The sequence below is a fragment of the Meriones unguiculatus genome, chromosome 11 (genome assembly GCF_030254825.1).
Source record: "Meriones unguiculatus strain TT.TT164.6M chromosome 11, Bangor_MerUng_6.1, whole genome shotgun sequence".
NCBI classification, from domain to species: Eukaryota; Metazoa; Chordata; class Mammalia; order Rodentia; family Muridae; genus Meriones; species Meriones unguiculatus.
The window spans coordinates 60,777,039-60,803,930 of record NC_083359.1 but is presented as its reverse complement, the minus strand read 5'-3'; the positions used below and the strand labels follow the sequence as shown (position 1 = coordinate 60,803,930).

General features: G+C 39.7%; 1 protein-coding gene across 1 annotated transcript in view; it reads left to right on the top strand.

Annotated features, from left to right (window-relative positions):
- Crb1 (crumbs cell polarity complex component 1) overlaps positions 1 to 26,892 on the top strand; it is a 190,821-nt gene that overhangs the window by 125,314 nt on the left and 38,615 nt on the right. The window contains exons 6-9 of the mRNA XM_060365044.1: positions 13,634 to 14,590; positions 19,201 to 19,748; positions 21,371 to 21,536; positions 24,509 to 25,406. Of these exons, the coding sequence (XP_060221027.1) occupies positions 13,634 to 14,590; positions 19,201 to 19,748; positions 21,371 to 21,536; positions 24,509 to 25,406 (2,569 nt within the window). The remainder of the gene's footprint in view (positions 1 to 13,633; positions 14,591 to 19,200; positions 19,749 to 21,370; positions 21,537 to 24,508; positions 25,407 to 26,892) is intronic.

The window sequence follows — 26,892 nt, the reverse complement described above, 5'->3', positions numbered from 1 at the left end:
TTTCCTTCTCTTCTTTCTTTCTTTCTTTCTTTCTTTCTTTCTTTCTTTCTTTCTTTCTTCTTTCCTTCTTTCTTTCTTTGGGTGTGTGTTGGGTGGTATTATTGTATGGAAGTCAGAGAAAAACTTTTGGGAGCCACTTCTCTCCTTTTACTTGGTGACTCAGGGGAATGAACTCAGATCATGAGGCTTGTATAGCAAGCACTTTTACCCACTGAACCATCTCATCAGCCATTGGCCTGTTTTCAATGTCCCTAAATGTTTATATTTTAGTACTATTTATATATTTATTTATTTATTTATGGATTGTTTATTTCATGTGTATGTGTGAGTGCCTGTATGTATACATGTATACCACATGAATGTCTGGTTCCTGATGAGGCCAAAGCTGGGAGCTACAGGTGGTGTGAGCTACTTGGAGTTACTGCTGGGAACTGAACCCTGGTCCTCTGCAGGAGCAGCAGGTGCTATTAACAACTGACCTGTCGCTCCAGCTTCAAAATGCCCATTGAGTTTTAAAATAGTATTTATGCCAGCTCATCAGAGTCTTCTTCTGGAAATTTCTATTGCCTCTTGCAATAGATCATTGTTGATCATTGTCTCCACTTGAGCATTTACAACAGGAAGCATACATAAGTATTTGCCAAGACCCATGATCCGGAACCACATGCCTTGGGCAGTTTCTCCCTTTAAGCTTTATAGCAGCCTGCTAAGAAAATCACAGTTTGTCTCTTCCTACATACTTCAAAAACTATAACAGAATAGGGACTATAGGATCTTAATATATTCAGTATATTCTCCACCTATAAATTAATCTTTACACAGAAATTATGAGAGAATCTGAGGTCTGGAAGAATCAATAGAAGCTACTGAATCCCATTGCCTTTCTTAAGTCTCTGCTATTATATCTGTGTTGAATGACTGTCCTTTCTGATTCTGAACAACTTCCTTGCTAGTAAACCTGCTGTCTCTTGAGACAGCTGACAATGCTTGGTTTACTTTAACTCCTGGAGGATTACACCCACTGAACATAAATATAGCATCCCATGGCATCTTACCATTGCTGCCATGTTCACATGTGGGACCAAATAAACCATCAAATTTCATCAGGCAAATACTCAGAAACAGAAATGGAGATGCTCTGGCATGCTCTGGGGTTAGCTTTTTTTTTTTTAATTGTTTTTATTAATTACACTTTATTCACTTTGTATCCCCCCATAAGTCCCTCCCTCCTCCCCTCCCGATCCCACCCTTCCTTCCCCCTTCTTCACGCATGCCCCTCCCCAAGTCCACTGATAGGGCAGGTCCTCCTCTCCTTCCTTCTGATCTACCAGATCACATCAGGAGTGGCTGCATTGTCATCTTCTGTGGCCTGGTAAGGCTGCTCCCCCTTCAGGGGGAGGTGATCAAAGAGCAGGCCAATCAGATTATGTCAGAGGCAGTCCCTCTTCCCATTACTAGGTAACCCATTTGGACACTGGGGTTAGCTTTTTGTCAGGTTAACCATCCACACTTCCTGCAAGCATTCCTCTAATGATAGGCTTTTATGTAAACTTACTATTACTATATCTTTCCTGCTGGATTATGTGTCTTTAAACTCTTTGTATACAAATAAAACATTTTCATATTGGACCTGGAGTCAGAGAGACACTGAGATTTTCTCTTTCCTAGCACTGTCCATTTCTCAGACACTTGAACATCTTGAAGAAGACACTCAGAAACAAGCTCTTTCTGGTCGAGAAACAACAACAACAAAAATTATCTTATTCTCCAGCAGAAGCAGATGGAAACTTCTCATAAAATAATGTCTCAGATGGAACACTGGAGAAAAATCAAGTTGTGCCCATAGGAATTGCCTATAAAATGCATATATATTCATAAGATATCAAAGCCACTGTCAGAGCTCCATGTCAAGCTGAAAATATCACCACTGTCAGGATATTTGGACATTTTTTTTGTGAGCCTAAATTTTCTCTGTGAGTATACAGGCATTGGTTGACTGGCTCAATAATAAATACCACAATCTCTATTTGAAAAAAAAATAAAAAAATAAAAGATAGCGCTTCCCTGCAGCTTGTGGAAGACTTCCTCCTGTAGCTCTGACAAAAAGCCTCCTTTGCCTTATATCCATCCTGTTCTATTCCATATCTTTTTTTCTATTCTATTCAAACTTGGCTCGTTCCCATTTATTTTTTTCTTTCCATATTTGTAATATGTAGGGAATTAACATGGGTTCCAATGAATAAGGTTTGCACATTTCTCAGTCACTTCTCCATCGCTGTAAGAAAATCCCCTGACAGGAGCGATGTGAGTGATTGAGGGTTTGTTTCGCCCCACAGTTCAAGTGCAGTCCTTCCCAGGGTGGGACTCCAGCAGCAGATGCTTGAGGCGGCCGTTTCATTGAGCCTACAATCAGGAACCAGAGAGGATGAATGCTTGTGCTGAGGTCACTTTCTCCTGTTTATACAGTCCAGTATCACCGTAGTGAAGAGTGCCATTCTAGAGGGCATGTTTCCCATCATCAATAAACTCAATCAAGATAATCCCCACAGGTGTTCCCAGAAGCCATTTCTCTGGAGATTCTAGATTCCATTAAATTGACAATTGACATTAACCACTACAGCATGCATTGGTGTTCTGTGCCAAACTTCTTTTCATTCTTTGTTCATTTGTCACCACTCTGTTTATCCATGTGCACAGTTTCAAGTATGCATACAGCACTAATTGGTGTGTGTGTACTCATCTTAGTCGGGTTTTTGTTGTTTTCTTTGGGGGGGGGGTTGTTTGTTTCTTTGGTTGTTTGTTTTCATTGCTACACTGAAACTGCTGGCACTGAGTACTAAGTAGAGAAAAATATCTCTTACACTTACAGAGGCTGGGAAGTCAAGAGCATGACACTAGCATATTTCAGGACTCCCTTATTGTATCACAACATGATGACACAGGGCAAACCTGATAGCTTAGACTTCTCTTCCTTTACTAATGCCATCATGAAAAACCTAGGCTCAGACATCATCTAATGATAATTACCTCCCAAGATCCCACCTCTGAATACCACTAACATGTATTTGATAATTAAATTTTTACCTCATTGTAAAAGTAACCTTTATTTGCCTGATGTAATTGTCATCTTGAAGGCTTACTGCTGAATAAATTCACCCTTTCTAGCTCTTTCTGAACTCTGGCTGACTGGCTCAACTCAGCAGTTCTGTCTTAAACTCTTCTCCAAGATGCCTGATTCAATCTGGTTTCTCTCTGCTTCTCACTGAATGGCTCTGTTTGGAAAAGCTGCCTCTGCACTCCATGAACTGAACTGCTCAAATGTGACTGTACTTCCAAACTCTACTGTACTGTCTTCATGAACTCTTCTCTATCATTATGCTACACTCTCTTCCTCCTGTACTGTCCATCTGTCTCCTGCACTGTCTGTGTGTCTGTACTGTCATCTTTCTTCCTCTCTCCTGTTTATGAGAGTTGAATATATCCTATTCTGTCAAATCTTTCTCTGATTCATCACTTGGTCCCTCAATTAGATGCCACTGTTTGGGATTAAAGGTGTGTCTTAAGGGCATGTCTGTATTCCAGCTGGATCACACAGATCTGGAAGGATGTGATCAGAGCAGCCATGTTGCTGGATTAAAATCAGGACCAGATACAGCAGAAACCATAGTATCTTATACTAATGCTGAAATTACCTCATTATGGGTAATTAATGGATACTGGCAAAGAGCTTGTAGCAACTATCTGGAAGAAATTAACTATAAATATACCAAAAGCAAGCAGCTCCAGTTCATAAAAAAATAATAATAATTGGATTCTCCCCATATAGTAAAAGGGATGCCAATTTCTGAAGCTCCTACATTTTATACTGATGCAAATAAATCAGGAATAGCAGGTTATAAGTCAGGAAATATAAGTAATTCAAAGCCTATGTACTTTGGTTCAAAAATCGCAACTATATGCAATTCTTACGGTTTTATTAGATTTTTCTGAACCTATGAACATAATTACTGATTCACAATATGCAAAGAGGGTTGTGTTACATATAGAAATTACTGAACTTATTCCTGATAATTCAGAATTCACATCATTATTTATACAACAGCAATGGACAATTTGAAACAGAAATTATCCATTATATATTACCCATATTCTATCTCATACAGGATTGGCTGATCCATTAGCACAAAAAATAAAGACACTGACCAATCATAAGTGTGAAATGTGGTAGAAGCTTCAGAATTTCATTATAAATATTATATTAACAGCAAAGGTTTAAAAAGAAAATTTTCTATTCCTTGGCAACAAGCCAAAAATTTGCAAAAAAAAAAAAAAGTCCTATTTTTTTCTTCGTATAATCAAGTAACCCTAAAGGTAGCAAAAGAAATGAAATTTGTCAGACAGATGTGTTTCACTTTGCAGAATTTGGAAAACTTAAATTTTTACATCATACCATTGATATGTATTCAGGATTTCAATGGACTTCTTTGTGGTCTTAAAAGGCTGATTCTACAATAGCATGTTTGTAGGTTTAATGGTTATCATGGTGATAGCTGTACAAATTAAGACTGAAAAATGACCCCACATATGTTTCCAGTAAAGCGAAATGTTATTCCTTTTTTTTGTTATTATAACACAAAACATATTATAGATATACCATACAATCCAACGGGTCAAGCAGTTATAGAAAGATCTAACCTCACCTTCAAGGGTATGCTTTTATAAAAAGAAAAGGGGAATAGCAACTCCCAGAAATAGGCTGAATAATGCTTTATTAACTTTAAATTTTTTGAGTGCCAATAAGACAGTAACAACAGCTGCTGAAAGACACTGGATTGTAGAAAAAGCTGCTGAATTAGATCAACCTGTATACTTTAAAGATGTTTTAACAGAAGAATGGAATTCAGGGAACCTGTTACATTTTGGAAGAGATTTTGCCTATATTTCCACAGGCGATGAAAGACTATAGGTTCAATCAAGACTGATAAAGATCCAATACAATTAAGAGTAGCTTCCACATGAAAGGCAAAATTTAAGGAAAGAAGAGACAAAGAAAGACAGCAATGCAGGCAATGCAGAAAGCTGATCTTCCCTATAATGGAGACAGCTCAACAAACCAGATGAAGAAGGACAGATTGTTCATCAGACTGACTGAAAACCTTGATGCTGAAATGGACATTTGCTGAAAGACAGATGATCAGGACTGCAATTATGGGATAAGAATCATTGCATCAATGAATCTTCATAAGGATATTCAGACTGTTAAATTTATGGAATTGATAATTGTTTTTGTTGTAACAGTTAAACTGTGTATGATTTGTAGCTTAAACAGAAAGGGCAAAGATAGAGAGGAATTTTAACCCACCAATATGGACGCTCTCATCACATCCTAAGACCTTCCAGGTCTGTGTGATCCATCTAGAATACATACCTTTAATCCCAAGCAATAATGTTTAAGAGACAGACAAAGTCACAAATCAGAGAATGATTTTAAGAATATGATATGCCCAACTCTCATAAGAACAGCATAGTAAGAGAGGTGATTTAAGAGAGTGCAGAAAGTGGCAATTCAGTTGAGTTGAGCTGAGTCAGTTGGTAGTCAGTGGGGAGTCAGTTGAGAAATAGTGCAGTGGCAGATCATTTTAGTTGAGGGGAGTTGAGTTTGGTGCAGTCCAGCGAGGTTGGGTTTGCTTATGAGTTCATGCACAGGCAGTTGAAGCCAAACAATAATAATAAACTGGAAGATTAGAACAAATTGCCAGAGTATCATAATTTGAGGCATAGTAGAATTCTCCAGTGAGAAGTGAGAGAGCCAGTTTGAATCAGTCAGCTTGCAGAGGAGTTTGAGTGAGAACAGCTGAGTTGAACCAGCCAGAGTTCAGAAGAACTAGGAAGGGTGAGCTTATTCAGCACTAAGTCTCAGAGGCTGAAATATTCTCGGCCTAAGTTAGCAGACAGGAACTAGAGTATTAGATGGTACGAAATCTAGAAGATTCCAGGCCTGGGCCTAGAGATGGAAAAACTGCTGTGAGCTCAGTCCAAGCTGTGAATTCACACAGTTTGAGTACAGCTCTCATCTCATTCCCTCATCTGAGAAAATAAAAGTTACACCACATGATATTTTGGAGATACAGTCAAATGATAACATATCGTTATCTACTTTTAGGAATTTTCCCAGGTTTTCACATTTTAATTTTTAAAAATTTTATAACCATTAAGAATAGAATATATCATTTATTTATTTTACTCTGATTAAATGCATTTGAAAGTACATTGCTCAGGATTGGATGGGGTAATTCAGCCAATAAAGTACCTGCTGCACATGCATGAAGAACTCAGTTTGAATTTCCAGCAGACTCATTAATGCTGGACCCAGCCGTGCATCTGAAACCTGAGCCTGGGAGACATCGGCAAGCAGATCCCCAGAGATCTCTGTCCAGACAGTGAAATACAGCTCCAATTTGAGACAAACTCTGTCTCAAAATAGAAGACAAAGAGTTATACAAGAAGACATTGAAAGTTGCCCTGTGGCCTCCAGATGCACACACATGTGCAAACACAGTCTCACACACATACACAAACACACACGTACACACAGACAACATACACATTTTTTAAACTCTCAGGATTCATGCCTGTTAAGATGATCCCCAACCGTAAGATAAAGTGGTTTGAGTCGCAAAGAAAGTACACACCGAGTACAGATGCCTGTCCACTTTTCTCCCCAACTCATGTGGTTGAACTAGATTGAACATGAAGCTGGATTGTGTTTGCCTCACTCACCACATCTCCTGCCCCATGACAGTGACAGCCAAGTTAGGTCATCATAGAGAAGAGTGATAAGAATGGATGAATAAAAGGAAAACGTGGAGATGCGCTCCTGTGGTATGTTTGGCATCATACCTTCCTACCTTACTGCTTGGTTTCCTGCACAGTGTACCTGACCTCACTTCTATGCCGATATTCAAGTCCTTTGACCTGATCACACTGCCTCTGGTGCCATTGAAACCATTGATACCTGTGTGGCACTACATATATATATATAATTCTTTATATCTATCCTGTTAAAAATGCAAAAAGAAAAAGAAGTCAAGAACCAGTTAATCTAGTATTTTGTCAACACCATGTGTATTTAAGTTATCCTGCTTCATTAGGCTAAACGACATCGGATTTGAAAGTAGAGCAGTTATTCTCTCACGGTGGGAAAAAATCAAGCCTGAGAGTGTCCCATGAATACAGCCATCCGGGGTATCCACAGAGCATTGCTTCTCACAATGAGGGTCCCCGATCCTTGGAGGCTCAGGTCACCTACGGGAGTGCTGTCGTAGCTGCGCAACTGCCAACAGTCATGCTCACTAATACCTGTAAGTTCCGGGGAAATGGGTGTTACCCGGTATTCCTTGGTCAATAACAATAAAAAGCCTGTAGGTGAAGGGAAACCTAGTATTTGGTAGTGTGCCTGAGGCGAAGTTGGGAGAAACTCCATAGGCGGCTCTCACAGACCTGGAGGCCAAGCCCCTCCTGCTACAGTCTCTGGAGCGAAAGCCTCAACTGCTTTCTTTCATCCAACAGATTGGAAGTTGTTATGCACTCCTTAATCATGCCTCCTTGTTTGGGGGTGGAGCAGGGAGAGGTTCGCTTTGTTTCAGCTGTAGGGATTGAATCAATTCCAAAAAAAAGAAAAACAAAGCAGGGTGTGATGGCACTGGGAGGCTGAGGCAGGAGGATCCATGAGTTGGGAGCTAGCCCGGGCTGCATAGAAAGACCCCAGTCTCCCAAAGAAACACCACAAAAGTAGCAAAAGACCAACACAGCACTTCCTTCATCACGAAAAAAAATAAATAAAATAAAATCAGGTAGTGATTGTCCATAATTGAAGTTTCTGTAGATTATAGTTTGCAAGGAGCTTCCTCAGTTTCCACAATAATATTGTTTGAGGTTGAGATCACACTAACACTGGCGAGTGAGACTTACAGAAGGGAGGACTGTGCGCCCTGCAAGGATAGGAGCTAAGAATATGACAAAGCTGCCTAGGAAGTGGCACAGCTGAGTCTTACGTTAAGCCTCACTGATCCGGCCCGAGCTGGAGTGAGTCAGAGCTGAACTCACGTTCTCCTGGAGAGGCACAAGCCCACACTTGGAAAAAGCAAAGACGTCAGAAAAGGTTTCTGTTGACCTAGCAGACGTTGGTTGCCTAGACGTTGGTTTCCTACCTTTTATGGAAAAATGTTTCAAGACCGGACACAAGGTTTTCACATTTTAATGGCGGTGCTCATAGGTAAATTGCTTTTTTTTTTCTTACTATTTAGATAAGATAAATGGTATTGTTGTTACAGTTTTTAAGGTGTTTATTTAACCACTAATATTTAATGCTAAAGCAGGTACCATAGCTATCTGAAAAGTTGAGCTTTAAGCAAGAGAAAGTGGTTATAGTCATATAGCAAACCCTTGGTTTTTACATTTAATTCCTTCTGAAAATTTTATTTTCGGAAAAGAGTAATTAAAATAGATAAAAATACAACTTAGTTTTCATAAAAACAATTTTTCTACATGGTGTTTTATTAGCAGCATGTCTTACCGTGAAAATTATGGCAAAAGCCATGTTAATAGACAATCTTAAACAGTTCTGTGTTCACTGTCCTGAAACTCAGGATCCTCCTAAGTCAACATTCCAATGGTTACAGGTGTGTGCCACCATTCCTGCCTCCCTTTATATCACAAAACTTATGTCTTCTGATTCATGTGTGCAATAATACCAGGTGGTAGACATTTTTTATCATGATTGTTTTTAAATGTGGCACAATCATATAAGCATAGCCTATGTTAGAAGAATTTTAGAAAATAAATAAGAAGAATCTTAATTAATTGAATTGATTCAAAACAACAGTAAACTTTAAGCAATCTGCATTCTTAAGCAATGCTTGAACACGAGCAAATCACAGCTGCTAAAATACCCCACTGGAAAGACTGACTGGCAGCTGTAATCCCTGAGTATCATCTAATCCTTTTATTTTGATAGACAGCAGACCTAGTCAGTGAGATAACCAATGAAGAAATTTTCTTTTTAAAAATTTTAAATCTTTTATTTTGTTTTTATTTTATGAATGTTTTTTGCCTTCGTGTGTGTTTCTTCACCACATATGTGCCTGTGGTCCCTGTGGAGGTCAGAAGAGGGCATCAGATCCACTGGAACAGGAGTTACAGGCAGCTGCTGGGAATTGAACTTGTGTCCTCTGCAAGGGTAGCCAATGCTCTTAACTGAGCCATCTTTCAAGCCTCAAGGAAGGAATTTTCAACTTATTTTTTTCCCACTGAGTTCATCATCTGGCCTTAGTAGAAGTGATTTTAAACAGATGAGAGCATAAGTCACTGCTACTATTCTGTGTTCCCTTCCTTCTTGTGTATCCTTCCTTCAGGCTTTTAATATTAAGGCAGGCTTTCTCTTTCCTTTTTCTGTTTGTTTTGGTTTTTTTGTTTGTTTGTTTTTCACAGCAGGGTTTCTCTCTGTAGCCCTGACTGTCCTGAAACTCACTCTGTAGACCAGTGAGTTTGGGCTGGCCTCAAAATAACAGAGATCCACCTGCCTCTGCCTTCCTAGTGCTGAGATTAAAGGGGTGCACCACCACCCAGGTTTCTTGTCCCTTCTTTTTAAACAGTGGCAACACACACATATTATGTATATATGGAAATATTTTGGCTATATATATGGAAAATATTTTGGTAATATATATATGGGAGGTATTTCACCAAGTTATTGGTATTTTGTGAAAGATCATATCTGTATATTCTATGGGGTAATAAAAAATAGACTAACAACTGTAAAGGAAGCACTGTCATCAGTATATGCTGAACAAATACAAATAAAGGCTCAAACTGAGGGAAATAAACATCCTATTTTTGGCTTTGACAGTCTTGCCTGTGGAGTTTTAATGGCCTCTGGCACGTCTCCCTGTCTCTAGTTTCTCTCTCTTTACTCCATTATACACCCCTGTGGGACTGACCTTTGGAAGGGACCACATTGGTCTTACAGCCCACATTTACCCCACCATTTTCCACTGCCAAAAAGTAAATAAGTAAATAAACAAAAGAATAAAAACTTGGAAGGTTCCAGCCCTGCAATCCAACGGCATTGGCTTAACCTTTCTAACTTCATCTTTCATGAATCCTTCATGGCAGCCAGTTTGCCAAATACATCATGGCTTCAGAATTTCTTCAGTTTTTCCATCCAGGGGGTGTTGGTGTTTTGCTAATTTTGCACACAATGATCTTTTGGTTGGTTGGTTGATTGGTTGGTTTTTTAAACTCTGATTTGTACATGGAATATAGATTCAACCTTAGTTTCCCTAAAACTCTCCACGTCATCCTGTCCAGAGGCTGTGAGGGCTGAGCGCCTTTTGCCTGTGCGGATCACTGGGATCTGTCCAGTGCTGCCTCTTTGGAGCACAGTGACTCACACTGCTGCTCTCTTTTCACACATTTGTCCGACCTGCATTAAGCTCAGTAAGACCTGTTTGTCATTTCACGCTAATCTGCAGGACTTGTGCATGGCCGAGATGACATCGGTATTTGTTTATTTGATTTTGATTATTAGTTTTCATGTCTCCAGATTGTTCACTGTCTCTGATTCGAAGCCTTCACTAGAACTTTTCTGAATATGGTCTGAAGGTGCCTGACTTTGCTCTTTACAGATTATCTGAAACCACTGGATGCCTGTAGTGTCCAAAGCATTTTTATAAATGCCATAGCAGTATACTGTAATCACATTTGTGTCACATAATATACTGTAATCACATCAAAGCCAGGTCTTTGGCTTTTACATTCATCCACTCCCCACATATTCTGTGGCAATAGGACACAGATTAGGACTTTGAAAAATTTAAAGAACTGTAAATTCATCATTCAAATGATTGTCAATATGCTTTTGCTGTAGGTATTAAATTAAATACTAAGAGAGTTTAAAATGCAGGTTATCACAATAATAGGGGCTTTTTATCAATTATCAAATGAGTAAAGGTGAATTTCAAAGATATATAAAGGTTCTTGGGAGGCAATTTGAAATTGTTTATCCATAAAGAAATGTCTTGGTTTTGCCTATTGTTTATGCCAGGGTGTTTCTGTGTAGCTTGGGCTCTCTTGGCACTCACTGTATAGTCCACACTGGCCTCAGCCTCATAAATGCTGAAATTAAGAGCGTGTACCACCATTCACAAAGGAAATTTCTCTTGCTGAAATACTTGCTGGTTTGTTGTTCAAATATGTAAAAAACCAAATTTAAGAAAAATTTATTTTAATACAAAGGTTCAAACTCTTGAGGTAGTTAAAATTTCTTCAAAATACTCCTTTAAAGCTAACCTTTAGTTATAATGTTATATTCATTCACTATGTCCATAAATCAGTTCCATCCAGTTCTATTCTTTCTATTGATAGAGCATTGATTACATGTGCCCCTAGCACTGTGCAGGCACTGTGGGAGACTTTCAGTAAAATTATAGTACTTCACCATTTTCACAGAACTTAAAATATTTTTGAGTTTTCAGAGCTTCTGGGAAAGCAATGCAAGTAGGGTAAAATATAAGTATGATGGAAACCTTCCAACAAGGTGCCTAAATATCTGGTACAAACATGATGGTAGATAGCGAAAATTTATCATTTCTTAAACTAGTAAGCATACCCAGAAGGAACTTTATAAAATATTTGTTACTTTAATTAATCCATTCAAAGAATTAATTATCAAATGAATCTTTGGTTTTAGGGGTTCCTGGGATTCCAAATATGAGGCAAGCATTAAACTAAGGCTAAGACACTGATTAATGAATAAAACACATTTTCTTTCCCTCATGGAATTAAAGTCTAATGATATTCATTAGACTGTGTACATCTCATATTTACTCATTATTATTTTTTCAAGACTTTTCATTTTGTATGGCAGAACAAATAACCACCGTTTGTAAATTATCTTTCAATGGCCAAGTACTGTTTGAATTTTGCCAGTAAGGGTAATTCTTTCGGTTGTTATTACCTTTTATTAAATAGCCACCATCTATTGACAACTCATACAACAAGCAGTTTCTTAATCATTTACATGACTTAAATCAGACTGTGAAAAGGCTTTGTCATGTAAATGGATTTTTTATCCCCGTTTTGTTAACGAGAAAAATACAACAAAGGAAAGGAACCAGCCTGCTGGACATCACACAGCCTCGCTGTGGTTTTCATCCAACACTGTCAAGATGGGAACCTCTGTATGACAGCTTTAGGCTTAGGCCTAAATGGAAAGATAGCACACATGTATTAGTAGTCAGATTGACTAGTGGCCCAAGATTGCAGTGTATGACAGTATCAGACTGAATGTAAAAGCGTGATTTAAGGTCAGACTGTTGGAGTATTTTAGAACCTAGTCTTTGAACTTTCTAGACATGGAATTTCTTCTGCACAAAAGAGCTGAGAATGCGTCCTTGCAGCTTGCAGGTGGCTGAACAGAAATGCTGTGTGGCTGGAGTGCTCTACATGCAGCAACTTGCCTTTGCTCGTTTGCATTTACTGTCACTCCTAAATCCTGTCCGTCCTAGTTTGATGTCTGAGAGGGAGATAAAATACTTACTAAAAGCAAATTGGGGGAGGAAAGACTTCATTTCCGTTTATAGATTGCTGACCATAATTGAGGGAGGCCAGGGCAGGAGCGCAAGGCCGGAACTCAGGCAGAAACCACAGCAGAAAACTGCTTGCCGGTTTGTTCAACCTGCTTCCTTCTAGCACCCAGGACTGCCTGTCTACCTCTCAGGGGCCTGGGCCCTCTCACATCGATTGCTAATCAAGAAAATAACTGCCATATACTTGCCTGTAGGCCATTCTGATGGAGGCAATACCCTAAGTGAGATTCCTCCTTCCCAGGTGACCTCAGCTTGTGCCAAGTTGACCCAAACTAGCAAGCACAGGGTCATATTCTTGTCCTCTTCATTAGAATAGTTCTAATAGTTCTTTTATGGATATCATTTTGTTTTTCTTGAAGCCAAGAACAAGATTTTATCACAGTGAAATAAAAATTATCAGTGGGAATGTGTCAGATGGATTTCTTGTTTTATACGAGCACCTAGGAAGCAGATGGCCTCTCTGGTTGAGGAGCCTTCTGTGGTGAGAGGTCTCTAGGTTTATCTATCTGGAAAAATTTGGTTCTAGGGGTAATAGGATGGTACAAAGAAGAGAGGGAGCAATCGTTTTTACCAGATAGAAGAGAATAAAATAACTGTAAACAGAAACAGAGGGAAAAAAAACCCAAATTAGTCATTTTGAAATCTAGGATCATTGCCAAAATCAGACCTTCCCTGTTTTCATTTTGTTCTCCTATTAATGCCATATGTATACTAGACAATGGTAACTTGAGATGATCACTGTAATTGAGAAATGTTCTACTTCTAGGAGAATCCTAAGTCTGTCACGACTGCTCTTTGCACAGTGTACGTAGAACGGTAGAGCTGAATGTTAGTTTTCCTCCAGAACTGTATCACAGTTCTAACCCTGAACTTGAGCTGAACCTTTTGTTTACATATAAAGTTTATGTGAAACCTTTATTAATGACCTGATCGTCTATAGCTATGTGAGTATGTATATAGTTCACCTATTGTCTGTTATTTAACAGGGATCCACTGTGAAGAAGACATTGATGAATGCTTACCAAACCCTTGCCAGAACGGTGGTACTTGTGAGAACCTGCCTGGCAACTATACGTGTCACTGCCCCTTTGATGACATTTCTCAGACGTTTTACGGAGGAGAGGACTGCTCTGAAGTTCTCCTGGGCTGCACTGATCACCAGTGTCTGAATAACGGAACATGTGTCCCTTACTTCCATAATGGCCGGCATGGGTTCAGCTGCCAGTGCCCTTCTGGCTATGCTGGGCCACTGTGTGAAACTGTCACCACACTTTCTTTTGAGAGCAATGGCTTCCTGTGGGTCACAAGTGACTCACAAACAGCCAAAGGTTCAGGATGTACCATGTCCTTGAGGTTTCAGACTGTTCAGCCAAACACACTTCTCCTTTTCCGAGGCAACAGCAATGTGTCTATGAAGCTGGAGTTGCTAAATGGCTTTGTTCACCTATCAGTCGAAGTCTGGAAGCAGCCAAAGGTGCTCCTCCATATTTCCCACAACACCAGTGATGGAGAATGGCATTTGGTGGAAGTGACATTTGCAGAAACTGTAACCCTTGCCCTGACTGTCAGCTCCTGCGAGGGGAAATGCACCACTAAGTCTTCTTTGCCAGCTGAGAATCATCGATCAATATGTGCTCTTCAGAACTCTTTTTTGGGTGGCCTACCTACGGGAACAGCCAGCAATGGCGTGTCTGTGCTTAACGTCTCTAACGTGCCGTCCGCACCTTCCTTTGTAGGCTGTCTCCAAGATATTAAATTTGATTTGAATCCCGTCACTCTGGAGAACATTCCATCTGGCTTATCACGAAATGTCAAAGCCGGCTGCGTGAGATGGGACTGGTGTGAAAGTCAACCTTGTCAAAACAGAGGACGCTGCATCAACTTGTGGCAGGGCTATCAGTGTGAATGTGACAGGCCCTATACAGGCTCCAGCTGCCTGAAAGGTGAGAGAAGTGGGGTGCCCAGGAGTGCTGAGCCTCAGAGCAGAGCCGCCTCAGAATACCCGGGCTGCCACCCCTGTTAGTGAAGCTCAAGGACCCCTCAGAACTTACGCTGTGTTTTACTCACTAATGTCATAAAGGACTCAGCAGTGATATGTACTAATTACGAATGGGTTTCATGGGACAGCTAAGCTTTACTTGACTGAAAAGTAAAATTAGTATTAATAATAATAATAATTACAATAAGCAAATAGCTCCTATCAAAACGGTGTTTCATCTAGTTAGTAAAATGCTCTTAGAAAACTTTGTCATTTGTTGCAAATCAGAAATGTATTAAAAACCTTACTTATTTGTCTAAGATGTAATATTTTGAAGAAAAGGGAGTTTGGGGCACAAAACTAGTTAGTGCCGCATACTAGTACTGTATCATGTGCTTGCTAGAGTCTCAGTGAATCTACACTTTCCTGCTTTCTCTCTACACTGTTTGTACTTCCTTAAGAATCATGCTTAAGATGAGCACAGTCTAGTCAAAACTGTCTCTTTCAAGATCTTATTGTATAGAGCAAATAGATGTCTGTAGTAGGATAAAAGAAAGAAAGGCCTAAAATGTATCATCAGTAAAACTTGGTAGTTGTCCTATACAAATCGATCTGATTCCTCTGGCAAGTCAGTTTGATGTGTATTTCAAACTCTTTACTTCCAGCATCACCGCAAGATGGCTGTTGATAGCAACCAATGCATACCTCCTCACTCCTGTTATTATTATACATTGAGCGGTCTGAGAGGGAACTCTAACAGACTGCTTTGAAGTTGGGCTGCAATTTACTCCAACATTTTAGAACGAGTCCGAGTAGGACAACATGTGGTAAATAGTCTCCTCTGTTCTGTATGAAGGAGAATTAAAACCAGCCGTAGCCTCTACCCTACTCCATGTCCAATGGCTAAGAATTATTAGAAACTATTCGCAGGTTTTCCCTTAACCACAATATTCATTACAATCATGGACCTGTTTGACAATGAGGCATGGCATCTGCTGCTCCATGCAATATTTTAAATGGCATGGCAAGTTGTTTTGTGATTATTTTTAAAGAAGAAAAGGTGAAATTATGCCGAGGCAATGGTTCACTTTTTGAAGAAAAATCTAATTGACCCAAGGCAATATTTTTACTACATATACAAAATAACAAACAGATGCTGGCTCATTTTGACTGGCTTCCAGATGCAGTGACCCTTGAGGTTAGGGCTGACCTGGGGACGCTGACTGTCCTCGGAAACAGATTCGAGAGATGCCAAGCCAGTGGGTTCTGGTTTCCTTTACATTTTTTTCCAGCTTGGAAAATGATGAACTTTTAAAATAAAATTCCTGATTTGGATACACTTTTCATATTTCCCAAAGTAGTGTGATTATACTACCCTATGCTCATACTGAGTTTGATTATAACCCCTAAACATACACACAATATGTAGAAGAATATCCTCTATTTTCACACTGTTTGAAATGGTCTAACCCAAAATTTGGTATCAAAAAATTATAGGGCAGGAATTTCATAAAAGCCTTGGTTTCTGAAAATTAGGGGAGAAATTTTAAAGGAAAGTTATGAATTTTCATGTTGCCTCTGAATTATAAAGTTGAGATATTCTGTGTTGCCGAAATCTATAAAGAAATGTTTTCTGTATCCTATTCTTTTCATACACACACACAAACAGACACACACACACGTAAGTCCACAAATGAGACATAGAGTCTATCTGCCAGTCTATATGTATATTCAAGATGAGGTACACTGAAAATCAAAAGGGCAAGCCACTCAAATAATGATTTTAAGAATATATTTTACTATTTTTTTTTTATGTGAGAGTCTGAGTGTATATTTATGCACCATGTGAGTGCAGGGACCTATCGATGTCTGAGGATCCCCTGGAACAGAAATTAAGGAGAGTATTGAACTGCTTGATGTGAGTACTTGGGGACCAAATCTTGGTCCTCTATAAGGGCAGGGAGCCTTTTCCTGTCCACAGATAATGGTTTTGAAACAATGTTACCACCAGCAACTAAAGAAGAAGACAGTTTGGACAAGAGTGTTTGGTTGTCTGAGTAACATAAGAAGTTTAGAGATTGCCAATATCTTGAAGCTGATCTTTTCAAAAGTCATTTTATGGTCCTAAGGGGAATTTTGAGAAGGTTTCCATAAGGCTCTGCAGTGTCTGCAGTTATTAACATTGTGTCTTTTTATATGTTACAACAGGGTCTTCTGGGATATAATTCTAAAGCAATGGTTCTCAACCTAACTAACACTGTGTATATTTAATTCTTTGCCTCATGTTGTGGTGACCCCTAACCTTAAAATTATTTCACTGCTTCATAACTGGCAATTTAGCTGCTTTTATGGATTGTGATGTAAATATCAGTGTTTTTCTGTGGTTTTAGGGGACCCCTGTAGAAGGGTCGTTAATCCAAGAGGGACTTCAGCCCGCAGGTTGAGGACCACTGTTCTAAAAGACTGCATCGCCCACCTATTTCTTTATTTGGGAAGCACCTAATTTTGGAAAGTAGCTTCTTTATATTTGTCTTCCTCTGTACACCCAGTCTTTTGGAAAGTTATTCTGTTTGAAACAGGGCTTATTAGGTTTGATGAGTCCTTGTTCTGTGGCTGGACTTCTTATGTCAGCCCCCTTGTAACGCCCTTCAGGAATAGAGAATTCACTCTTCTATCTGGCCCCAAACTTCCAAACAGTTATTTCCTTCTATTTATTTGGATTATGATTTAACCTAAGCTTTCATTTTCACACGCAGTTATCATCAGGGACATTCTCATTTAAGGCTTAACATCTCCTTTGAGAATTCCCAAATATTTGAAGAAAAATATTTCACACCCAGCAACACTTTCATTATCCTATACATATTGCTTTCCTCCATATGACATGGCCCTGAGGGACTTCATCAACTGCTTGTTCCTTTTGCCATACATTTATCTCGCTCTAAAAGATGGTGCCTAAATATGCTTGCTGACACAGTGGCTTGGATGCATAACTTTCGTCTTTCTCTATAACAGGCTGTCATTTGTCATATTAGCCTTGCGTTAACTTTGTCACATTGTCTTTTGTTGGTCGTTGTCGTTTGTGAGGCTATAGACTTCTTTGTATTCATCCTTAACTTATGAGCCACATTTAAATATAATGCTTACTATCACTAAATTTCATCCTATAGTCCATCAATCGTTAACATCTGTCAAATTGTTTTTTTTTTTTCTGTCCATACATCTTTAGAACATACCCACAATCTGTGTTAGAATCGAATCTCCCATGCTCATAGTCAGGTTCTTCCTGTGAGGCTTATGGTGTTTCTAAAATCAAGTAGCACATCACACACTCTGACTACCTGCTTGTGATTTCTGAAGAATAGGATTACTGGAGAGTCAAGTTTCTAAGGAAAAAAAGAAACCTGTCTCTGCATCCTGTCTTTTATTTTCATCCACAAAGTGATGCTGCAGGCATCCTAGGATGACCAGCAGGGACCTGGCCTCCTGAGCTTGAGGGATTTTTGTGCCTATCGTCAAAACTCAAGGGCTTCAAGAGCCCAATTTTCTTATTAAGCATTTTATCCTATACAAAAGTGCCACAGTGTGTTCAGAGATGTTAACCTCTTCAAAGAGGCTGTTTTATCTGGCAGTACCTTTGAAAGCTACCTGTAGTTGCCTGGAGCAGGTAATGTCCAAATGCAGATTCACAATGCAATGTTCCTATAGGAATCAAGTCAGAGTTCTGAAAATGGAGCCTTTCATGCAGAAAGTCTTCAAACACAGATGGTTGTCTAAGCAAGATCCACCGTGGTTCAGCTAAGCTAAAATATGCCTCATTTTCACACAAACTTCAATTGGTGATGATATCTCACCATGATAGAATATCATCTTTTTTTTTTCCTGGTTACAACTGAGATGTGAAAACCCAAAGCACCAATATCTTTATGCCAGTGCTGTTGTCAAGCTCAGCAATATTTTCTGCATTGCAAATTTAATAGTCAGCTCTCAGTCCGCCCCATACTTGACCTCAGCTGGTTAACACAATTGAACACTTCACCCTCCTAGAACCTCGTTCTCCAAAAGACTGTTTACTACATGGGGTGCCTTCCCAAAACTGAGCTTGCTAATCCTGTTATTGATCTTTGTCTTTCTACAAAGCAGCTCAACTTCATGGCATGTCTGCTTCAGCATGCCTCCACACAGCAAAGATAACCTGGGAAGTTATCCCGGAGGTTCATGAAGTATTCATGCCCACATCTTTCTTTCACCAAGATGAAACTCAGAGGCGTCTTCTATTTCATTGTCTGGATTTTAGAGAGGAGATCAGAATGCTGTTTAGTTAATCATTGCAGAAACTTTTTTTAATTCTCTCTTTTGTACCTGAGGAGCCCCTATTATAAACCAAAATGTAGTGATCTTCATAATAATCTCAGAAGCTCAGAAAATGAGGAAACCTTACTATTCTGATGAATAAGGCTGTCTGGAACTTGAGAAAGTGTCTAGTTGTATGTGCCTGTGGAATTTTCATCTCCTATTTCTTCTTACATTTGAATTGATTTGTTTTCTTTCTTTTTTCCCATTTTGACATTGCAGAGTATGTAGCAGGCAGATTTGGCCAGGATGACTCCCCCGGATATGCCATCTTTAACCTTAATGATAATTATGGACAGAACTTCAGCCTCTCCATGTTTGTCCGAACACGTCACCCACTGGGACTACTTCTGGCACTGGAAAATGTCACCGACCAGTATGTCCACATCTGGCTAGAGCATGGCAACCTGGCACTTCAGACTCCAGGCTCCCCAAAGTTACTTGTAAATTTTTTTGTTAGTGATGGAAATGCCCACTTAATATCTTTGAAAATCAAACCAAATGAAATCGAACTGTATCAGTCTTCACAGAGCCTAGGGTTAATTTCTGTTCCTACATGGACAATTCAAAGAGGAGATCTCCTCTTCATCGGTGGCCTGCCTGACAGCAAACAGACTGAAGTATATGGTGGCTCCTTCAAAGGCTGTATTCAAGATGTAAGATTAAATAACCAACATCTGGAATTCTTTCCCAGTTCAACAAACCAGGCATATCATGATCCAGTTCTTGTCAATGTGACTCAAGGCTGTCCTGGAGACAATGTCTGCAAGGTAGGGTCATTCATGCCAACTACACACATAGTGAACACAACATTATATTACTAAAGAGTCTGTTATAAGCATTCAGCTTTTATTCTTGGCTTTTCAGACAGGGGACTCACTATGTAGCCCAGGTGGACTTGGATTCGCAGTCTTCCTTCCTCAACTTCCCAAGTGTGGGTGGGGATTGTGGGTATATGCCCCACACCTGACTGAAACATGTTACATGTGAGCAAACTGTTGATGCCCCGCCAGTCATGGAATGTTTTTCATCTACATCTCTCAAGAAAGACTGGTAGATTTACAATGAACCATGAAAAGTGACATTGATTTTTATTGTTATCACAAATATGTAACAACCAACATAGCTACTGTCACTTGCTTCTCTAGTCAGCTTCTCTAGGAATAAGAGTATTTTAATCTACAAATTCCTAATGCTGTTCTATAAGTTTGACCAAACCAAGTTCTTTTAGGAGATCCCAATAAATTTAATGTCACTGCCCAGCTACTTCTGTTAAGTAAAAAACAAAGCCTCAGTTCTTTCTTCTGGTAGTTGGATTTAAAATTCTTTGACATACGATTTCCAAGAGCCAATAGCTTGCCTCAAACACTTTTCATATCTTGCAAGCAGCTTTAAACATATAAGACAGTTATTACTTTATGAGCTCTGAGGAAAAACAAGTAACCACACTGACATGACTTGAACATCCATGAGCCTCAGTAGTTAATAGTGTAGATGAGACTCAGTTCAAAATATATGTGAACGAACCACTGTAACATTCTTGTAATGATACTTTTACTGGAACTGAAATAATTTTACATGTATTGATCCATTTAGTTACACTGAAATACTACTACTACATGAAAGGAGCATTGTTATCTCATTTATAGATTTACAGATAAAAATTAAGGTTTATAAAATTACGTCATGTGCTGGGGGTGTGCCTCAGTGGGAGAGGACAGGCTTAGCAAGCTTGAGGCCTGTGTTCTCTCCCCAGAAGAGTAAAGAAAGGAAGGAAAAACCATGCTAACAAAAGACCCTGGATAAATGCAGTGCAGGATCTAAACAAATACTTTAAAAACATTTGTATTTTGACTACTCTCTGAGTGAACTTGAAGACTGAAATAAAACTGTGTCCCTGGTGTGGAGGCAAAGCTAATAGGGAGGGCAGGTGTTGGGCTGCAGCACAGAGGATCGAGGACCAGTCCTTACTTCTTCACCCGGTGACAGAATGCTGGGCCACTAGACGTACCCAGAAATAATAATTGTCACAACCAGTGATTCATGGCTCCAAAGTGCCTGGTGGCTTGTAAATTGTGATGAATATCATTATACTTCAATAATCTTTCTTGTGCCATAGATCAGTTTTATAGTTTCTCTTTTTCTCTGCCATTCTGTTGTTCCTTTCCTTTTTATCTCTTCCATACCTCCGTCTATTTTCCTCTGCTTTTTTAGCAAGCAATTGTAAATGGTAGTAGTCAGCCTCATTCTGTATTATTAACAATGTACAAAATGTCTAAAATGCAAAGATGTGGGAGAATTGGCATTTTAAAGTAACAGATGATCTCACCTTTAACATTTCCATATTTCATTGTCATTGCTTTTTATCCCTTTGATTTTCTTTTCTTCTCAGTCCAACCCCTGTCATAATGGAGGTGTCTGCCATTCCCTGTGGGATGACTTCTCCTGTTCCTGCCCTACAAACACGGCAGGGAAAGCCTGCGAGGAAGTTCAGTGGTGTCAGCTCCGCCCATGTCCTCCCAGTGCACGCTGCCAGCTGGTCCCACGAGGGTTTGAATGTAGGTGGCATTCAAAGCTGTTATCCATCCAGCTCAGTTAGTACATTTCAATTGTCCAAACAAGAAACAGTGAAAAAAGAATTCAGGCATAGTCAACTTAGAGAAACCTATGTGAGAAGTTTAATAAGCCTTGTGTGACCAATATCATAACCAGAATGATCCCTGGGATTCATACTGGCCTGCATTTCTGAGAAAATGGGCCATTGTAACAACAAACCTAGTGCTTTGATTATTTCAAGCTAATTTGTGAAAAACCAGATAAATGGTATTGCCTTTGCTTTCTTGATACTGTGAATATGCAGTCAACGTGCACAAATCCGGTTCACGGCCATTTATTGATTATGTTCATGGCTACCATAAACTAAAGCTTCCTGTGTCTAAAACAGGGAGAAAAATTCCTGCTTTGCATGTTTCCTTGCGAAGGCCCTGAGGTGTATCACCATTGCAATAGATACCAACTTACTGTCTGTAACAACTGTCCCTCTCCTTGTGAATGGTTCTCCACTTTGAATACCACAGTCCTGATTTCGAACCAAGCACTATGGTTTGTGTGTTGTTTCCCCCCTTGGATCAAATAATGTGTAGTCTGTGTCTGAGTTAAATTTTAATCTCTTCTCACTGTTTAGAAATTGTGTATCTAAAGATCTGAAGCCATCTAAAACCTTCTCCCTTTTCATGCCAACAGTATGGTGTATTGGGAAGATGGAGCCTAGTAAAGCAACGTAGTCTTGAGGATACAGATCATAATTAACCTTGAGTTTACATGATCTCCCAGTCAGAGCAAGATTTAAAACAAGATTTAAAATATTACAACTCTCTTTAGGTATAAGCGTGTTTGTTGAAGAAAAGCTCCCCAAACAAACGGCATTTTACCCAGATCACAAGAGGTGGTTTCACCGTCTTCAGCAGACTTGCTAAATAAATATATATAATATGATAGATAATAGAGACAAGGAGATTGGTCATTTCATCAGTTGTTTAGAAATGCAGAATAAGACATTTGTTATGCTCCTTCTCTCCTAAATTCCTTCCCCAAATCTGGTAAGGACAAAAACATAACAGTGAAGTCAAATGAGATGTTTAAATCTAGTCAAACACTATATTTAAATTATAACACTTAAATCATTCACTTAAGTTTCCCCTGATGTGGTTTTTAATCATTACCTCACTTTCCAAAGTAAAAGGTGAACTTAGTTCCTGGATTATTCACTGAATCATGCTCAGTGAACACTTACTGAAGGCCAGGCAATATTCTCAGTGAAGGGTTCGAGTAAATAACTCTCATCCCATCCAGCTTATGCACTACAGTAGAGTTAAGAAGCAAGCATAAACCCAGTCTCAAATGGCAACGGGAACTATGAAATAAATTAGTAATAGGAGGGAAGGAGGACCCAAAGAAGACCTGTTTTAACTTGGACAGCCAGGGGCAGGTGACATTCCAGCAGACAGCAACACTGAGGAAGGACCAAGCATGGGGAAATGGGAGAAAAGACTCTTCCCAGTTTAAGTTACAGTGAATGTAAAAAGCCTGGGACAAGTGTCTTGGTTTTGTGACTGTCGCATAATGAGGAAAAGAATCTATGAACTGGAAGTAGACAGTTAAACGGGGCTTAGAGCCCATAGACTTGGAGGGTGGTGTTTAGAATTGAGGTCTCCAACTAAGAAGCTGTTGTGAGAGTCATCTTCAGCAGCCACAGAAGTAGGGATGATGGTGGCCGGTACAGAGCCTGGAGAGGAAAGTCCCCAAACATCTTTTCAGGTCAATTGCTGCTGAAAAGTGAGAAAAAATCAGAACAAAAAATTGACCACTGGATTGAATAGCACAGAGGTCGTTGTGACCTTGACGGGAACAGTTTCAGAGAAGTGATAGGGACCAAATCAGAGAAAATGAGACATAAAGAAGTTAAAATGAGTATACAAAGTACACTCATTTTTATGGCAACAAGACAGAGAAATAAGAAGGGTACTAGTATAGGGCCTTGTGGGTCTTCTTTTATTAATTTTCAGCAATCATAGCATATTTGTACAGCAATGGGGAAAAATAACAAAAAGAGAAGAGAAATGATGGTTCAGGGCAAAAAAAAAAATGGGTGCACATAGGAAAATAGCTAACGATAGTGAACGTTAACAGAACCCAACATGGACAGTGTGTCTGTTGTGATGCTGAAGGAGGGCTGGCACAGACACTTAAATAGTTTGAGAGGTTTGGTAGAAAGCGGGGAGGGAGAGTACAGAGCTTCTATTTCTTCTGTTTTCTCAAGGAGGTATATAGGAGACTATAAGCAGATATATATAGGGTTAGATATTTTAAGAGACAGAACATACTGAATTAATGCTATAGCAATTTTAATTGGGAAATGCAGTGAGATGGTCAAAAGTGCTACATTTGCTGCAACTATGAACATAAAGTGTTATCATTTTCTTTCTTTTTTCCCAGCCACATGAAGTTACTTGGTTATAGGTGGCAAGCTGGTACCTTGGAATACATTTGGAGTTTTTTGCAGCATAAATCAATCCATCATTTGTGCATTATTTCTGCTAACTGCATGTTGGGGAGCTCAATCAGAAGCCAGGGTCCATTATTAACTGATTGGCATGTCACCAAAACTAAACCTGTGAATTCTATGTGTTTAGTCTCTTGGTTTAAAATGGACAATCAAGGATTCCCTGACACAAGCCAATGGAAACAATTGCATTCCTGAACATTTTAATTGAAAGGAAAGAGATGGGTTGAGTTTTGGTAGGTTTGACACAATAGGCAGGTTTAATGTTCTATTTTGGTCATTTTTTTAAATTACCAAATTACTCAGCTTCTGTGGATCTCAAGTAAAACAAGGACAATAATAACACTGGTATTAGACACAACTTGATAGCAACTAGCACAACATGTAAGGTTCAAGCAACCAGTACAGATATGAGTGAGGTGATAATGATGAATGACGTTAACTATCAGTTTCCCCTTCCCGCTTTAGGTATTGCAAATGCTGTTCTCAGTGAATTAACGAGAGAAATAATGTTCAGAAGCAATGGGAATATTACCAGAGAACTCACCAATATCACATTTGGTTTCAGAACACATGATAGAAATGTGATGATACTGCATGCAGAAAAAGAGCCCGAGTTTCTGAATATTAGCATCCAGGACTCCAGGTTACTCTTTCAGTTGAAAAGCGGCAACAGCTTTGACATTGTGCATCTGATGAGTTTGCAATTGGTGAACGATGGCGCCTGGCACCGAGTGACGTTTTGCATGACAGACCCGCTGGCCCAGGCCTCCCGGTGGCAAATGGAGGTGGACAACCAGATACCTTTTGTGATCAGTGCAGTTGCCACTGGAAGCCTGAACTTTCTGAAGGACAATACGGACATCTATGTGGGTGGTCGAGCTATTGATAATACAATAGGCCTGCGGGGCTGTCTGAGCACAATAGAAATTGGAGGAATATATCTCTCTTACTTTGAAAATCTTCGTAGCAAGCCTCAGGAAGAGCAGTTTCTCAAAGTTTCTACAAATGCGGTACTTACTGGCTGCTTGCCATTAAATGCCTGCCACTCCAGCCCCTGTTTGCATGGAGGAAACTGTGAAGACAGCTACGGCTCTTATCAATGTGCCTGTCTCTTGGGATGGTCAGGGACACACTGTGAAATCAACATCGATGAGTGCTTTTCTAGCCCCTGTATCCATGGCAACTGCTCTGATGGAGTGGCAGCCTACCACTGCAGGTGTGAGTCTGGGTACACTGGTGTGGACTGTGAAGTGGATGTTGACCACTGCAAGGGTCACCAGTGTGCAAATGGGGCCACCTGCGTCGGAGGGGCTCATGGCTATTCCTGCCTCTGTGTTGGGAATTTCTCAGGGAGATTTTGCAGGTGAGAACAAAGTCCATTGTGGGGCTTAGTCTTTGGGGCTATACGCTCTGAATTTTCCTTGTCAAACCGGAAAGCTCTCCCCCTTAAATAGCCATATGTGCTAAACAAGGCTGGCTTTGAGCACTTCCATCACAATTTGATCATGCGAAGGTGGGATTGCATTGTGGAATATTCCACAGTCCTTATTGTGTATAACTTACAGAGTTGTAATGCAGCTTAACAGAGAGACTTTACGGCTACAGCAATGCAAAATGGCCTTTGTATCGTCCTCAGCAGGCCATGGAAAGCACATACACTCACTTAACCCATTGTTTTAAGTTCACATTTTTTTTCCTAAAATTGGAATAGTAGTCTAGTCTACTGCTATTGCAGCCACCTCACTTGTATGTTATGAAGTCAGGGATGAAAAAAAAAATTCATTCCATCACATTGCTTCAGTGTCATTATTGGTTTTGCAACTTATACTGCTTTGTACTTATTAATAGCTGAGTCATTATAAGGAGGTGAGAGGGTTGTTATTAAGAAATAATGTATTCCAGGACTTTGACAATAATACCTGGAGTGGGCTAGGTGGGCAGGCTGTAGACGCCGTTTTAATTCCGAGAAGATCTTGGCAGATACTCCATGCAGCCATGCCTGTGAGAAGCTGTGTCCATCTTCACAGCATCTATTACTGCTCAGAGCTTCAATGGCAGAGAGAAGGGCAGATGCTGTGTATAACACCATAGTCTGTTGTCACTGTTTAATGAGATAGTGCCAGTGTTTGGTGGATGTGGCTTCCTGCAAGTGAACAGACTCATTTGTCAATGAGTAGCCTGCCTGTCTAAAAGCAGGAGAAATTTCGGATCAAAATTAAGAGTGTTCCACAGTGATCCTGAATAAGAAAACATATGCCCTAGTAAAGAGTACTGTGAAACGTTTTCCTGTCTGATTCATCAAAGGCAAGTTTTAAAGGACAAAGTTCTCAAAAGTCCCTTCTAATGAACTCTTCAGACACTGTTTATTAAGTCAAGGTGTGTATAAAGTTAAAGATTTGCATTGCTAATGACCTCTTTTAGAGCTAGGTAACACTCTTGACACTTTCGAAATGTCCTTAAAATGTTTTCTTTTTGAAGTAGAGTTGATTAGCTCTTTTGAAAAGACACACCCTTATACCATCATGCAGATGGCCTTTTCTGCATTAGTTTCAGGGCATGACAGGAATTTGTCCTCAGCTTCCCAAATATTTATTCTGTATCTGATCTCTCTCTCTATCTCCCTCTCCCTCCCACCTCCCCCCCCCACACACACACAGGACCAAAGGACCCGAGCAACAATCTTAAAATCTGCTTTAAGATCAGCCCTTTTAAGCCTAGGGATTTTTGTCTAGCAGTGTTTTCTTAGCATTTAACAATCTGTTCTGCCTTTTATAAGGATTCTTCAGCATGTTCAGCTGTGCTGCTGTACAAAGAGCCACATGCTGAACTCACACGCAGTCACATTGAGC